The sequence below is a fragment of the Panthera onca genome, chromosome E3, assembly GCF_046562875.1.
Source record: "Panthera onca isolate mPanOnc1 chromosome E3, mPanOnc1 haplotype 2, whole genome shotgun sequence".
In the NCBI taxonomy this organism is placed as follows: Eukaryota; Metazoa; Chordata; class Mammalia; order Carnivora; family Felidae; genus Panthera; species Panthera onca.
In genome coordinates, this window is record NC_138354.1 from 24,900,213 (window position 1) to 24,918,600 (window position 18,388).

Below are 18,388 nucleotides of genomic sequence, written 5' to 3' on the forward strand. Positions count from 1 at the left end.
TATCAGAGGGTGCAATACAGACTTGACTCTTAAAGAACTGTGCTTGACTCTTCTGATCTGCCTGATGGCTCCTTGAGGGATTCCGGAGGAAGTGGCTCAAGGACTTCACATTGTTTCACGCCCCTCTGAACTTTCTCAGAGCAGCGTCAGCCTCCCAATCAGTGTTTGTTGAAAGCATTTAAAGGCAAACACACTTCCCACAGTTGACTGCTGCAAAGGATAACAATGAGAAAAGTAGCAGACACAACAAAAAGCCTGGGGAAAAAAAGGTGTGAAGAAGAAACACAAGGAAGAATAAGGGCATTAAAAAACTTCCACATATAGTGGAGAATCTAGAAGGCCACTCACATGCTCAGGGTTGGACAATGTTCAAAACTGACCTGAGAAGACCCTACTCTTTAACCTTGAGCTGACCTTTAGGCTCTGTAAAAGTGAGAAGTGAAGACTAATGCTAAACATTGAAAGAGTGCCCAACAGAGAGCCAATCAGAGAGTATACTTTTTTTTTTTTTTGCTCTAGTTAAGGAAATCTGTCAAATCGCTGGCTGATTACTAAACCAACAGAGCACAGACTTCAGTGATTACACATCAAAATAATACAGTCTTTGTAAAAATAGTTTAGAAAACTTACTAAGTTAATAACTACAATCCACACAACCAACAATAAACCATGAAGTTGGGGGAGACATTTCTAGAATTACCACATTACATTATTAATCAAAGACTTTAAATAGAGTGCTCTAAATATGCACAGATATCTAAAGGAGACTATTAACAAAGAGCTAAAGGAAATAACAAGAATCATATTTCATGAACCAGAAAATATCAATAAAGAGATTTGAATTATAAAAAGACATGAAACAGAAATTTGGGGGCTTAAACAGAAAACTGAAATGAAAATTTGATTAGAGGGGTTCAACAGTATATGTGAGTAGGCAGAAGAAAAAAATCAGCAAACTGAAGATAAGACAACTGATATTATGAGATCTGAAGAGCAGAAAAAGAATAAGGAAAGATTAATTGAGCCTAAGAGACCTGTGGGACACCATGAAGGGTACCAGTAAGTGCATAATTGTGGAGTCATAGAAATTAAAGAGGGAGAGAAAGGGTCAGAGAAATTATATGAAGGAATAATGGCTGAAAAATTCCCAAATTTGATGAAAGACATAAATGTACAAATCCAAGAAGCTACACAAACTCCAAGTGGAATAAAATCAAAGGAATCAGCACTAAGACACATTAAAACAAAAATGAGGAAAGTCAAAGACAAAAAAAAAAAAAAGAATTTTGAAAGCAGCAAGAGAGAACTGTTTCATAATGTACCAGATTAAAAACCAATTTGCCAGAAAGCTGCAGGCCAGAAGGAGGTAGAGTGACATTTTTAAAGCATTAAAAGTAAAAATAAACTAAACTGTTAAGCAAGAATTCTGCACACACCAAAACTATCATTCAAGAATGGAGTAGACATTAAGAAATTTCCAAATCAGGGCACCTGAGTGGCTAGTTGGTTAAGCTTCTGTCTTAGGCTCAGGTTATGATCTTATGGTTTGTGGGTTTGAGCCCCGCATTAGGCTCCGTGCTGATAGCTCATACCCTGGAGCCTGCTTTGGTTTCTGTGTCTCCCTCTCTCTGCTCCTCCCCACTCATGCTCTGTCTCTCAAAAAAATTAATAAACATTAAAAAAAAAAAAGAAATTTCCAAATCAACAAAAATTGATGGAGTTTGTTGCTTGTACATGTGCCATACAAGGATGAACAATCTGAATGAAAGGATACTGGATAGTCACTCAAAGCCATATAAAGAAATAGAAAACTCCAGTGAAGGTAACTGCATCGATAAATATGAAAATCAGAATTATGGTATTTTCTGGTTTATAACACCTCTTTTTTTTCCTATATGACTTAAATAAATTCATGTAAATAACTGTAAAGATGTGTTAATAGGTATATAAATATAAAGATGCAGTTTGTGAAAATACCAACATAAAAGGTAGATGGAGACTGACAGGAGCAGAGCTTTTAATACTATTAAAGCTAAATTAGTATTAATTATAATTAAGTTGTTTAAAGTGTTCATTGTACTCTCCAAATTATCCCTTAAGAAAATAACTAGAAAATACATACAAAAAAATGATAAGGGAATCAAAATGGAGGATATAAGGAACAAAAAAGGTATGATATATAAAATACAAATACCAAAATGGAAGATATAAGTCCTCCATTATCAGTAATTATTTTCAATATAAATGGATTAAACTCCAATTAAAAAGTGAAGGTAATAGAAGAGATTTTTTAAAAATGATCTAGGGGTGCCTGGGTGGCTCAGTCGTTAAGTGTCCGACTTCCGGCTCAGGTCATGATCTCACAGTTCCCGAGTTCAAGCCCCACCTTGGACTCTGTGCTGACAGCTCAGAGCCTAGAGCCTGCTTCAGATTCTGTGTCTCCTTGTCTCTCTGCCCCTTTTCGGGTCATGCTCTGTCTCTGTCTCTCTCTCTCTCTCTCTCAAAAATAAATAAAACATAAAAAAAAATTTTAAGATCCAAAGATACAATTTTGTTAAAGGGAAAGAATGGAATAGGATATTTCATGTAAATAGTAACCAAAAGAGGGCTAGAGTAACTCAACTAATATAGGATAAAATAGGCTTTAAGTAAAAAATTGTTACAAGACACAATCAGGGATATCATACACTTATGGAAGTGTCAATCAATCAAAAAGATGTAATAATTAAAAACATATATTCATCTAACAAGAGAATTCCAAGAACCAAAAAAAGACAACTGAAGGGAGAAATAGAAAGCTCTCTAATAATACTTAACAACTTCAATACCCAGCTTTCAATGATGGAGAGAACAACTAGACAGATGATCAAGAGAGGACTTAAACAACACAGTAAACTAACTTTACCTAAAAGACATACATAATACTCCATCCAAAAAGAGCAGAATATATATTATTCATTTTTAAAGAATGTTTATTTATTTTGAGACAGAGCAAGTGTGTGAGTGGGGGAGGGGCAGAGAGAGAGAGAGAGAGAGAGAGAGAGAGAGAGAGAGAGAATCCCAAGCAGGCTCCATGCTGTCAGTGCAGAGTCCCATAGGGCGCTCGATCTCATGAACCATGAGATCATGACCTGAGCCAAAATCAAGTCAGATGCTTAATAGGCTGAGTCACCCAAGCACCCCAGAATATATATTCTTAAGTGCACATGGAACATTCTCTAGGAAAGACTATATGTTAGACCACAAAACAAGTCTCAATAAATCTTTTAAAAAGGTTTAAATCACACAAACGATATTTTAGGACTGCAATGGAATGAAGCAAGAAATCAGGTGGAAAGTTACAAATGTGTACAAATTAAACCAAAAAATGTGTGAAAATTATAGAAAAAAATCTCTTAAACAACCAATGTGTCAAAGAAGAAATTCAAGGAAAATTAGAAAATATTTAAGGACAAATGAAACAAAAATACAACATACCAAAACATAGGAGATACAACGAAAGCAGTGCTGTGGAAAATCTATAGCTGTAAAGACCTACATTAAAAAAGAAGAAATATCTCAAAGCATAACCTAACTTTCCACCTTAAGGAAAAGGAGAAAGAAGAACAAGCTAAACCTAAGCTAGCAGAAAAAAGGAAATAATAATGATTAAAGTAGAGACAAATAAAATAGAGAATAGGAAAACAATGAGCCAATTAAGAAAAACAGAAGTTTTTTTCTTTGAAAAGGTCAACAAAATTAATAAACTTTTACATATACCTCCTAAAAAAGAGAATTACTAAAATCAGAAAGATGTGCACTTTCACACCAACTTGAAAGTAATACAAATAAGAAATATTAATAATAACTGCATAGCAACAAACTACACAACCTTGATGCAATGGGCAAAATCTTTGAAATGCAGATCCTGCCAATACTGACTCAAGAAGATATAGAAAATCTGAATAGACCTATAACAAGCAAAGATATTAAATTACTATCAAAAACTTTCCAATTGAAAAAACAAAGTACCAAATGGCTTCACTGGTGAATTATATGAAAACTTAGAGAATAATTAACACCAATCCCCCTCAAACTTACCAAAATAAATAGAGAAAGGAATGCTTCATAACTCACTCTGTGAGGAAAGCATAACCCCAGTAACAAAGTCAGAGAGAGACATCACAAGAAAATAAAATGTGAATAACAGATGCAAAAGTCATCAACAAAATCTAGTAAACTGAATACAGCAACATTTTTTAAGGTATATATTTTAATTCCAGTATGGTTAACAGACAGGGTTACATTAGTTTCAGGTTTACAATGCATTGATTCAACAATTTTATACATTACTCAGTGCACCTCCCCTCTGGTGACCATCAGTTAGTTCTCTATAGTTAAGAGTCTGTTTCTTTCTCTCTCTCTCTCTCTCTCTCTCTCTCTCTCTCTGTCTCTCTTCCTTCCCCCCTCCCTCGTTTTTTGTACTTTGTTTTATTTCCTAAATTCCACACGAGTGAAATCATATGGTATTTGTCTTTCTCTGACTGACTTATTTTGCTTAGCAAAATACTCTCTAGCTCCATCCATGTTGTTGCAAGTGGCCAAATTCTTTTTCATGGCCAAATTATATTCCATTGTATATATATGCCACATCTTTATTCATTCATCTATTGAAGGACACTTGGGCTGACTTCATAATTTAGCTATTGTAAATAATGCTACAATGAACACAGGGGTGCATGTGTCCCCGTGAATTCATGTTTTTGTATTTTTTGGGTAAATACTTAGTAATGGAATTACTGGATCTTATGGTAGTTCCATTTTTAATTTTTTGAGGAACCTCCATACCATTTCCCACAGTAACTCCACCAGTTTTCATTCTTACCAATAGTACATGAGGATTCTCCACATCCTTATCAACACTTGTTATTCTTTGTGTTTTTGACTTTAGCCATTCTGACAGGTATGAGATGACATCTCATTGTAGTTTTGATTTGTATTTCCCTGATGATCAATGATGATGACCATCTTTTCATGTGTCTGTTGGCCATCTGGATGTCCTCTTTGTAAACATGTCTATTCATGTCTTCTGCCCATTTTTAATTGAATCATTAGTTTTTGGGGTGTTGAGTTTTATAAGTTCTTTATATATTTGGGATACTAACCCTTTAACAGATATGTCATATGAAAATATCTTCTCCCATTCTGGGGGGTGCCTTTTAGTTCTGTTGATTGTTTCCTTTTCTGTGCAGAAGCTTTTTATTTTGATGTAGTCCCAGTAGTTAAATATCTTTGCTTTTATTTCCCTTGCCTCAACAGACATATCTAGAAAAATGTTGCTATGGTCAATGTCAAAGAAATTATTGCTCATGCACTCCTCTAGGATTTTTATGGTTCCAGGTCTCACATTTAGGTATTTAATCCATTTTGAGTTTATTTTTGTGTAGTATAAGAAAGTGGTACAGTTTCTTTTGCATGTAGCCGTCCAGTTTTCCCAGCACCATTTGTTGGAAGATACTGTCTTTTTCCCATCAGATATTCTTTCCTCCTTTGTCAAATATTAACTTACCATATAATGGTGGGTTTATTTCTGAGTTTTCTATTCTGTTCTATGGATCTATGTGTCTATTTTTGTGCTAGTACCATATTGTTTTATTACAGTTTTGTAATATACTTCAAGTCTGGAACTGTGATACCTCCAGTTTTGCTTTTCTTTTACAAGACTGCTTTGGCTAATCATAGTCTGTTATGTTTCCATACAAATTTTAGGATTGTTTGTTCTAGTTCTGTGAAAAATGCTGTTGGTATATTGACTGGAATTGCATTAAATCTGTAGATTGCTTTGGGTAGTATAAATATTTTAACAATATTTGTTCTTCCAATCCATGAACATGGAATGTTTTTCCATTTCTTTGTATCATGTTCAATTTTTTTCATCAATGTTTTATAGTTTTCAGGATACAGGTCCTTCACCTCTGTGGTTAAGTTCATTCCTAAGTATTTTATTTTTGGTGCAATTGCAAATGGGATTGTTTTCTTAATTTCTCTTTCTGCTGCTTTATTATTAGTGTATATAAATGCAATAGATTTCTGTACATTGATTTTATATCCTGAGACTTTACTGAATTCATTTATCAGTTATAGTAGTTTGGTGGAGTCCTTATGGTTTTCCAAATATAGTACCATGTCATCTGGAAAGAGTGGAAGTTTTCCTTCTTCATTACCAATATAGTTGCATTCTATTTCTTTTTATTGTCTGATTACTATGGCTAGGACTTCCAGTACAATGTTGAATATAAGTGCAGAGATTGGACATCCTTGTCTTTTTCCTGATCTTAAAGGGGAAAGCTTTCAATTTCCCCCCAGTGAGTATGATGTTGTGTGTTTTTCATCTAAGGCCTATTATATCGAGGTATGTTCCCTCCAGACCTACTTTGTTGAGGGTTTTTACTATGAATGGATGTTGTACTTTGCTAAATGTACAGCAGCAAATTAAAAGGATTCTACACCATGACTAAGTAGGATTTGTCCCAGGAATGCAAAGATAGTTCAACAGAGAAAAATCAGTCTATGGAAACACACTACATTAATAGAAAGGAGGAAAAAACCCATATAATCATCTTAATTTGTGCAGATAACAGGTTTGACAAAACTCAACATCATTTCATGAAAAAAACCTCAAAAATTAGGAAAAGAAGGAAACTTCAACATGATAAATGAGATTATGAAAAATCCACAGCTAAGATCACACTTAATGGTTTAAGAATGAAATTTTTCCCTCAAGACTAGGAAGAAGGTAAGAGTTTCTGTTTTCACCGTATCTTTCTTTTTTCGTTTTTGTTTTTCAATTTAAATTTTAATTAGCTAGGATACAGTGTAATATTGGTTTCAGGGGTAGAATCTAGTGATTCATCACTTACATACAACACCCAGTGCTCATCAGAACAAGTGCCCTCCTTAATACCCATCACCCATCTAGCCCATTGCCCACCCACATCCCTCCCATCAACCTTCAGTTTGTTCTCTATCATTAAGAGTCTCTTGTGGTTTTTTCCCCTTTATTCTCTCCCTGCCTTCCCATATGTTCATCTGTTTTGTTTCTTAAATTCCACATATGAGTGTTTTCACCATTTCTATTCACATAACACTAGAAGTCCTAGCCACAGCAATTAGGCAAGAAAAAAAATTAAAGACATCCAAATTGGAGGGGAAGAAGTAAGCTTATTTATATTTTTTCTATTTGCAGATGACATGATCTTATATGCAGAAAGCCCTAAAGAATCTACAAAAAAAAATCTATTAAAACTAATGAACATATTCAGTAACAATGGAGGGTACAAGTTCAATACACAAAAATCAGCTGAATTAAAAAAAATTTTTAATGTCTTATATTTGAGAGAGAGAGAGAGAGAGAGAGAGAGAGAAAGAGAAAGAATGCAAGCAGGGGAGAGACAGAATCTGAAGCAGGCTCCAGGCTCTGAGCTGTCAGCACAGAGCCCGACACAGGTCTCAAACTCAGGAGCAGTGAGATCATAACCTAAGCCAAAGTCAGATGTGTAACTGACTAAGCCACCCAGGCACCCCTCACCTGAATTTTTAGACACTATCAATGAACAGTCTGAAAATAAAATTAAAAAGGAATTCCATTTGTAATAGCAGAGAAAAATAAAATAGGAATAAATTAAACCAAGGGGTTGCAGAAGTGTACACTGAAAACAATAAAATATTCCTCAATGAAATTAAAGACTACCTAAATACATGGAAAGAAATGTCTTCATGAATTACAAGGCAATATAGTTAAGATAAAAATACTCCCCAAAGTGATTTACAGATTCATTGTGATCCTTTAAAAAAATCCCATTTGCCTTTTTTTTTTTTGAAGAAATAGAAAAGCCAAACCTAAAACTCATGTTGAATTGCACAGAACCCTAAACAGGCAAAAACAAAAACAAAAACAAAATTGAAGGCTCACATTTCCCATTTTCAACACTTACTACAAAACCATAGTAATCTCAAAAGTGTGTTACTGATCTAAGGATAGATATAAACCCAGTGGAATACATCTGAGAATATGGAAATAAAGGACTTATGTCATATGTCATATATACACATGATTCTTGACAATGGTGACAAGAGCATCAATAAGGGAAAGAACAGTCCCTTCAATAAATGGTCCTTTGACAAACAGATAATCTAAATGCAAAAGGTATGAACTTCGACCCGGATTTCATACCATATATAAACACTAAAAGTGGATAAGAGACATTAATATAACAGCTAAAACTATGAAATTCTCAGAAGAAAATGTACAGGTAAATCTTTATGACCCTAGGTTTAGCAAATGGGTTCTTTGACACACACAAGAGAAAAATAGGTAAAGTGGATTTCATGAAAATTAAGAATTTCTGTGCACCAGAGGATATTATTAAGAGAGTCAAAAGGTATTTTGAGGATCATGTACCTGAAAGGGCTTAGTATCCAGAATATATAGAGAACTCTTACAACACACCAATCAAAATACAAGCAATCCAATTAAAAGATAGTCAAAGGACTTGAACACACAGTCCTCCAAAGAAGATATACAAATGACTAGCAAGCACATGAAAAGATGCCCAACACCATTACCGTTTAGGGAAGTGAAAATCAAAATCACAATGAGGTATCACTTTACACTCATTTGGATGGTTATAATAAAAAATGGAATGTATCAAGGAGTGGCAAGGATGTGGAGAAATTGTTACCTTCCTTTATTCTTGGTAGAAATGTAAAATGTTGCAACAACTATGGAAAACAGTTTAATGGTTCCTCAAAAAAGTTGAGAATTAAATTACCATATGACCAAACAATTCTACTCTGAGGTTTATATTCAAAATAATTGAAAGCACATGCACAAACAATAATTTGTACCCACATGTTCATTGAAGCACTTTGGCTCACAAGAGTCAAAGGAGGAATCAATCCAAATGCCCATGAGTGGATGACTAGATGAGCAATATGTTGTACATCAATTCAATGTAATATTACTCAGTCATAACAAGGAGTGAAGTACTGATAAATGCTACACAAGAGATGAATCTTGAAAACATTAAGCTAAGTAAAAAAATTCAGACACAAAATGTCACATATTTGTATCATTACATTTATATGAGATATCCAGATAGGCAAATCCATAAAAACAGAAAGCAGATTAGTGGTTGCCAGGGGCTGAGGGGATGGTGGGATGGGAGTACTGCTTAACAGATATGTGGTTTCCATTTCAGGTGATGAAAATGTTTTGAAATTAAATAATAGTGATGGTATATTAGGAATATACTTTATGCTACCACACTGTATACTTATTTAATATAGCTAAAATGGTAATTTTTATGTTGTATGTATTTACTACTAATAAAAAACATTTCCATTTGCGACACCTGGGTTGCTCAGTCGGTTGAGCATCTGACTCTATATTTCAGCTCAGGTCATGATTCCAGGGTTGTGGAATTGAGCCCCATGGCAGGCTCCACACTGAGCATGGACCCTGCCTGGAATTCTGTCTCTCCCTCTCCTTTGGTCACTCTCCCCCATTCATGGACGCTCTTTCTAAAATAAAACAAACAACAAACAACAAAACCCCACTTCCATTTAATTTTAGGAACAAGACAAAGATATCTACATTAATTCCTTTTATTATATATTAGAGGATCTAGCCTGTGCAGTAAGAGGTGAAAGAAAATAAGACAAAATGACTGAGGGAAAAAAAACCCACCTTATTTTCACGTTATAGGAATGTGCATATAGAAAATCCAAAGGAATGTACAGTTCTTAGAAATAATTTGAGAGTTTAATAAATTGTAAGGAAAGGCAACATTTAAATATTATCACAAGCAGGTGAAAATATAACTTTAATAATATTTCATTTTTAATAATAAAGAATAAAAACACTCAGGAAGACAGTTATTAAATTTTTATAACAAAAATATAAAGCTAGAAAAAAGAATTTTAAAAGACCTAATCAAAAGGAAATATATATCATGTTCTTGAAGAGGATGATTCAAAATTATAAAGATGTTAATTCTCCCCAAAATGACCTATAGATTTAATATACTTTGATTGATAATGCAAACAATATTTTTTTATGGAATATAACCTACTTATTCTAAGACGTATACAGAGTAGCAAAGGGCCAGGAATAGTCAAAGACATACTTGAAGAAAAAGAATGGACTGGACCTCTTTCCCTACCAGGTGATAAGATTTATTATGAAGCCATATTGACTAAAATGCTGTGAATATGCTTCAAACATAACGTATCAGTGAAAGGACCACCTCCATACAAATGCACACATGAGGGGGATCTTGACATATAACAGAATAGGTACTGCAGAGCAGTGAGGAAAGGGTGAACTATTTATCACATGTTGCCAGACAACTGCTTATGCACTTGAGGGAAAAATCAATTCACCATATCATACCACACACAAAAGTATCAATTCCTATATAGAACACAGGAAGATAACTCTGTGCCTTAGAAAATTTTTTTTCACTGAAATATTTAGTATCACAAATTATGAAGGATGAGATTGGTAAAGGAAACGATTGGTTACATTAAAATTGCTATTAAAAGATAACATTAACAAAAAGCTAAAAGTTCCAAACTGGGACAAGTTTTGCAACACATTTGCAACTAACAAAAGGTCGGTAGTAGGAATATATAAATAACTCCTGAAAATCAATAATCATAATAGACAAGCATGCACAAACAGATTTTATAGAGAAGGAAACACATGACTCATATTAATAACACTCAGCTTCATCAGTAAGTGGGAAAATGAAGGTTTGAACTGCCATGAGATAGTATTTCATATCTCTAGTGTGGCACAAATTAAAGTTTGAACAGTAAATTCTGGCAAGGATATGAGCAATAGGAATTCTCATCTTCCTTTAGTGGGGCTGTAAAGGCACACAACCACTTTGGAAATGTTGGACATGGGTAGTCATGCTGGACATTTACAAACCTTGCTATGACCTAGCAATTCCTTTCCTAACTATATACCACAGTGAAAGTCTTATACATATATACCAAAAGACACGTACAAAAACGTTCTAAATATCTAGTCTGCCATAATTCCAGAAACAGAAAACAACAGTATTTGTTTTCTAACTATCTCTTTTTTCTCTTTGGTATATCACATTGTGCCTTATGTTGACACACCACTTTTCTTTACCTCCGGGTTGGCTGGTTTTGTTTTTTAATTTTGGCTGTTTACGGTCATACATACAATCATGTGCCTTGTGAGGAGCCATTAACTAACAAGACTCATGATAATGTACTGAGAAAAATAAAAATAAAATGAAATAGAATTATTGGTCATGACTGCTATTGGTATGTGAGCCCTCAAAAAGGAAGGAAACAATTATCACTTGCCTTTGTATATGAGATACCGTGCCAGCACAAAGATATGAATGATGCTTGCATCCATTGACTTGACTTCCTATTCCAATCTTCTAGTCTTTCAAAAGTGTTTAAAAACTAATCTCTACAGGAAGCATTCTTTGGTTTATCTCAATCTTAATATGAATTTGGAGGATTTTAATTCTTTTTTCGTGTGTATACTATGATCCATTAATTTTCATTGCTCTCTGCATGTCCTGTCAAATCTTTTTTTGTGCATATGATATGCATGTCTCCAAGGTCAATGTCAGCTCTATGGGACACTATATTTCAAATTCACATCAAACACACAATAAAAATCTATTAATGAAGTACACAGACCCTTTATTTCAGGAAAGCAATTTTGTTGTTTTATTCCTCTTCACATACCCCAGGATCATCATCGCATACTGACAGACTTTATTCCCTCTAGTAGAATATACAGAAGCCATCTCAATCATTACCATTCTTGCTGGATGGTTAAACAGATACCACATGTGAAGCCACAGGTAAAGGTTAAAAAGAATCCTCAAATATTATCTTATTTTGGTTCTTACCCTTTTTCACATGTATACTATACTATATTTTCACTGCTCCTTTCATTTCTTTTGGAATCATTTCATGTACATATAATACTTGTCTTTTTAGCTAGAACGTAAACAGAGGCTGCAGATGAGATGGCAAATGAAAGTCACAGGAGCTTCCAAATATAATCCCCACTGAGTCACTGACAATTTTTCCCAGGAGTTTTTGACTTACCTTTATTGAAGAATGTGCTAACCATAAAGCTGAAGAACATTGTGGCGATGGCAAAACATAGCAAAAAGACGAAGACAAGAGATGGGTCACTGTATTGGATAACTGGCACAGGTTCTATCTAGCAAAACAATCAGGAAACCAGTTGAGTCATACTCTAAATGGTGTCACAGCAAAACAATAGAAGAGAAATGAAACATCTTTAAATATTTTAAAAGTCCTAGTGAAACTAATGACAAGCCTCAGGGAGATGAGTAAACAATTCATTAACTACAGAAGGTCCACACACTTAGACTTAAAGTTTAGTTTGCTGGAGGGGCGCCTGGGTGGCTCAGTCAGTTGAGCACCCAACTTTGGCTCAGGTCATGGTCTCACGGCTTGTGAGTTCGAGCCTTGTATCAGGCTCTGAGCTGTCAGCACAGAGCCTAAAGCCTGCTTCAGATTCTGTGTCTTCCTGTCTCTCTGCCCCTCCCCTGCTCATGCACTGTCTCTCTGTCTCTCTCTCAAAAATAATAAACATGTTTTTTAAATCTTAAAAAAGTTTAGTTTGCTGAGAGACTAAGCAGCACTTGAATTTCCAGAGCGGAGTCACCAATAGGCACATGTTCACTTCCTGAATCCAACAGGACCACACCATATGTATCCATTTTTACTCTCAGAGTTTAGCTATAGCCTGGACAGTGAAATAGACACTTGCCTTGGCAAAGAAAATAATGCACATCAAAAGGATGATAACTGAATACAAAGAGAGGAATGTGAAGAAATAGGCAGCCCAGAGCATCCAATTACTGAGTCCTATCATGAGCAGGTACTCCTGTGGGAGAATTAACACAAATCAACATCATGTAAAACAATATAATATATAAAATGCTTTCACAAATATTATCTAAATTTCCACCACAATCAAAATTGGTTAAATAAGAAATATTATCATGCCCAATTTATAGAGGAGATCAATGACTTGACTAAAATTACTCACCTAGTGTGTGGGAGCTCTGTGATGCTTATAAGCCCATAGGTGACCTCATCAATAATTTACCTGATATTGTTCAGGCATGAAACACCCTTAATAAAACTATAAACTACTTACATTAATATCCCCTTTCTTTTATTATACCTTCTTCTAGTAGGGCATAATATATTTTAATTCAATGTAATATAAATATATTTTATAAATGTAAACATGTAATGTAAATATATTTTAATTCAATTACAAAAGATAAAAGCAAATGGACAAATTTTTGGTCAAATTGGCCAGAAAATGAAAGAAGACTCATATTACTAAAATCCAAATGAAACTGGGGACATTACTTCTGATTTTACAGAAATAAAAACAATCACTTAAAGCATACTATGAACAACTATATGCCAAAAAATTAGATAACCTATATAAAAGGCACAAGTTCCTAAAAACACACAATCTACCAAAACTGAATCATGAAGAAAGAGAAAATCTGAACAGATCAATAATGGGGAATAAGATTAGATCATTAATTAAAAACTTCCAACAAAGTACATCCCTGGAGCAGAAGGCTTTGCGGGTGAATTCTAACAAATATTTCAAAAAGAATAAACAATAATCCTTCTCAAACTCTTCCAAACACTTGAAGAGGAGGAAACTCATTTTATAAGTCTAGGGGTCAGATAGATACACACGAAAAGACTACAGACCAATATCCCTTGTGAATATTGACACAAAATTTTTCAACAAAATAGTATCAAACCAGATTTAGCAGCATGTTGAAAGGATTATACACCATGACCAAGTAGGATTTATTCATGGAATGCAAGGAGAGTTAAACATAGAAAATCAACCAATATAATACACCACATTAAGAGAAAACACGTGATCATTTCAGTTGATGCAGAAATTCAAGACTGATAAAATATTCAACTAGAAATAGATGGGAACTTCCTCAACATAACAAAGGCCATATAGAAAAAATAACAGCTAATATCATACTCTTTCACCTAAGATCAAGAGAAAATTAATGATACTAGCTTTCACTCCTATTCAACACAGTATGAGAAGTTCTAACCAGAGCAAATAAATATATAAATATTTAAATTTATATTTAAATTATTATATTTAAATTATATATTTAAATATATAAATAAATATATAAATATATATATATATATATATATATATATATATATATATACACAAATATACATATATACGTATGTGTGTGTGTGTGTGTGTATCATATGGCATCCAAATTGGAAAGGAAGGAGTACTCTGTTTGCAGATGAGATGATCTTACATGTAAACTCCACAGATTCCACACATTAAAAAAAAGTCATAATTAATAAATGACTCATCAAAGTAGGAGAATACAAAGTCAACACACAAAAATCAGTAGAACTTCTATATACTATCAATGAGCAATCTGAAATGGAAATTAGGAAAACAATTCCATTTACAATAGCATCAAAAAGAATAAAACACATAAGAACCTTAACCAAGGATGCAAAAGACTTGTACAATCAAAACAATGAAAAGTGAAAGATCTCTACATTTTTGAAGCGAAAACACTCTCATAAAATTGGAAAAAAATTGGAAAATTAGATAAAATTTGGGCACCTGGGTGACTCAGTCCATTAAGCACCTGACTCTTGATATCGGCTCAGGTCATGATCTCGTGGTTGGTGAGATCAAGCTCCACATGGAGCTCTGTGCTGACAGCACTGGCATTATCTACTAAAGTTAAATATGCATAATCTAACATTCAGCAAAAAATGTATAAAATATTCATAGTAGAATTACTTACGATACCCAAACTCCAAACACAGAAGGAAAATAGGTAAGTTTTGATAGTCATACTATGGAATCTTAAAACTCCTATAACTCAATGAATATGAATGAACTACAGCTACATATTTAGCTGTAAAGAATCACACAGACACAATATAGTGCATGATTCCATTTATATCAAGTTCAAAACAGACAAAACTAACTCATGATATTAGAAATCAGGTTACTGTATACTTTAGGGAAAATGTTTTGAGGAAAACACAATCAGACTTCTAGAGTGTTGGCAGTGTTTTATTTCTTACAGGATCATGATAATATGGGCATACTTTCTTTATGATAACCCATTCAATTCTACTACAATAGTTTGAATATTAGTGTTTCCTCAAAATTCTTAAGTTGAAAACCTAGTCCCTTTGTAGACAAGTCAAGTAAGAAATTGCTGCGACTGAGGTCAGAGAAGTTTTTTCCTGATTTCTCCTCTAGGGTGTTAATGGTTTCCTGTCTCACATTCAGGTCCTTCATCCATTTTGAGTTTATTTTTGTGAATGGTGTAAGAAAGTGGTCTAGTTTCATTCTTCTGTATGTTGCTGTCCAGTTCTCCCAGCACCATTTGTTAAAGAGACTGTCTTTTTTCCACTGGATATTCTTTCCTGCTTTGTCAAAGATGAGTTGGCTATACTTTCGTGGGTCCAATTCTGGAGTCTCTATTCTATTCCATTGGTCTATGTGTCTGTTTTTGTGCCAATACCATGCTGTCTTGATGATTACAGCTTTGTAGTAGAGGCTAAAGTCTGGGATTGTGATGTCTCCTGCTTTGGTCTTCTCCTTCAAAATTACTTTGGCAGCTTCTGGGAAGATGGTGGCGTAGGAGGACGCTGGGCTCACCGCATCATGCGGATCACTTAGATTCCACCCAAACCTACCTAAATAACCCAGAAAATCGCCAGAAGACTAGCAGAACGGATTCTCCAGAGCCAAGCGTAGATGAGAGGCCCACGGAAGTGGGCAGGAAGGGCAGAGAGGCGGTGCCCGCTACAAGGACTGGCGGGAGGGAGCTGGGGCGGAGGGGCAGCCCACCAGCCAAGCAGAGGCCCCGAGTCTGGCTTGCAAAAGTGGAGGGGCCGGACAGAATGTGTTCAGACAGCAAGCAGGACTTGACATCTGGAAGGTTATAAGTTAACAGATCTGCTTGTAGAGCAGGAGGGCTGGAAGACAACAGGAGGGAGAGTTGTTGAGCCCCAGATGACAGAGCTCAGCTTGGCGGGGAACAAAGGCGCTCGCCAGCGCCATCTCCCTCGCCCATCCCCCAGCCAAAATCACAAAGGTAACCAGTTCTCATCACGAAACTTGCTTGCACCATGCAGACACCCAACCCAAGGCTGTCCTTCTGCGGATCCATCCCTCCGGTGGGCCTTAGTGCCTCCCGGTGCTGCAGGGCTCCTCCTGAAGCAGATCTCCAAAGAAAAAGCAAGCTGAGCCAGCCCCTCCTGCCCCTGTGCACCTTGCTGATCCACCCCAGCTACTACGCCAGATCCCTAGCACCACAAGCCTGGCAGTGTGCAAGTAGCCCAGATGGGCCACACCACCCCACAGTGAATCCTGCCCCTAGGAGAGGGGAGGAGAAGGTACACACCAGTCTGACTGTGGCCCCAGCGGTGGGCTGGGGGCAGACATCAGGTCTGACTGCGGCCCTGCCCACCAACGCCAGTTATTCAAGACAGCACAAGGGAAGTGCCCTGCAGTTCCGCACCACTCCAGGGACTATCCAAAATGACGAAATGGAAGAATTCACCTCAAAAAAACCTTCAGGAAATAATGACAGCTAACGAACTGATCAAAAACAATATAAACAATATAACAGAAAGTGAATTTAGAATAATATTCATAAAATAAATCGCTGGGCTTGAAAACAGTATAAAGGACAGCAGAGAATCTCTTGCTACAGAGATCAAGGGACTAAGGAACAGCCAGGAGGAACTCAAAAATGCTATTAATGAGCTGCAAAATAAAATGGAGACAACCACAGCTTGGATAGAAGAGGCAGAGGAGAGAATAGGTGAACTAGAGGATAAAATTATGGAAAAAGAAGAAGCTGAGAAAAAGAGAGATAACAAAATCCAGGAGTGTGAGGGGAAAATTAGAGAACTAAGTGATGCACTAACGAGAAATAATCTATGCATAATTGGTATTCCAGAGGAGGAAGAGAGAGGGAAAGGTGATGAAGGTGTACTTGAAGAAATCAGAGCTGAGAACTTCCCTGATCTGGGGAAGGAAAAAGGCAATGAAATCCAAGAGGCACAGAGAACTTCCTTCAGACATAATTTGCATCGATCTTCTGCACGACATATCATAGTGAAACTGGCAAAATACAAGGATAAAGAGAAAATTCTGAAATCAGCAAGGGAAAAACATGCTCTAACATATAAAGGGAGACCTATAAGACTCGTGACCGATCTCTCTACTGAAACTTGGCAGGCCAGAAAGGAATGGCAGGAGATCTTCAATGTGATGAACAGAAAAAATATGCAGCCAAGAATCCTCTATCAAGCAAGCCTATCATTTAGAATAGAGGAGAGATAAAGGTCTTCCCAAACAAACAAACACTGAAGGAATTTGTCACCACTAAACCAGCCCTACAAGAGATCCTAAGGGGGATCCTGTGAGACAAGGTACCAGAAATATCGCTACAAGCATGAAACCTACGGACATCACAATGACGCTAAACCCATATTTTTCTATAATAACACTGAATGTAAATGGATTAAATGCTCCAACCAAAAGACATAGGGTATCAGAATGGATAAAAAACAAGACCCATCTATTTGCTGTCTACAAGAGACTCATTTTAGTCCTGAGGACACTTTCAGATTGAAAGTGAGGGGATGGAGAACTACTTATCATGCTACTGGAAGTCAAAAGAGAGCTGGAGTAGCCATACTTATATCAGACAAACTAGACTTTAAAGGCTGTAACAAGAGATGAAGAAGGGCATTATACAATAATTACAGGGTCTATCCGTAAAGAAGAACTAACAATTATAAATGTCTATGTTCCAAATAGGGGAGCCCCCAAATATATAAAACAATTCACCACAAACATAAGCAATGTTATTGACAAGAATGTGGTAATTGCAGGGGACTTTAATACCCCACTGACGACAATGGGTAGATTATTTAAACATGCGGTCAATAAAGAAACAAGGGCCCTGAATGATACATTGGATCAGATGGACTTGACAGATATATTTAGAACTCTGCATCCCAAAGCAACAGAATATGCTTTCTTATTGAGTGCACATAGAACCTTCTCCAAGATAGATCACATACTGGGTCACAAAACAGCCCTTCATAAATATACAAGAATTGAGATCATACCATGCATACTTTCAGACCACAATGCAATGAAGCTTGAAATCAACCACAGGAAAAAGTCTGGAAAACCTCCAAAAGCATGGAGGTTAAAGAACACCCTACTAAAGAATCA

At 35.7% G+C, this 18,388-nt stretch overlaps 1 protein-coding gene across 3 annotated transcripts in view; it reads right to left on the reverse strand.

Moving 5' to 3' along the window:
• LOC132689750 (phospholipid-transporting ATPase ABCA3-like) overlaps positions 1-18,388 on the reverse strand; it is a 175,298-nt gene that overhangs the window by 125,298 nt on the left and 31,612 nt on the right. For all 3 annotated transcript variants that reach the window (XM_078440518.2, XM_078440517.2, XM_078440516.2), the window contains exons 8-9: positions 12,845-12,961; positions 12,151-12,268 (exon numbers count right to left, since the gene is read on the reverse strand). In XM_078440518.2, coding sequence (XP_078296644.2) covers positions 12,151-12,268; positions 12,845-12,961 — 235 coding nt within the window. The remainder of the gene's footprint in view (positions 1-12,150; positions 12,269-12,844; positions 12,962-18,388) is intronic.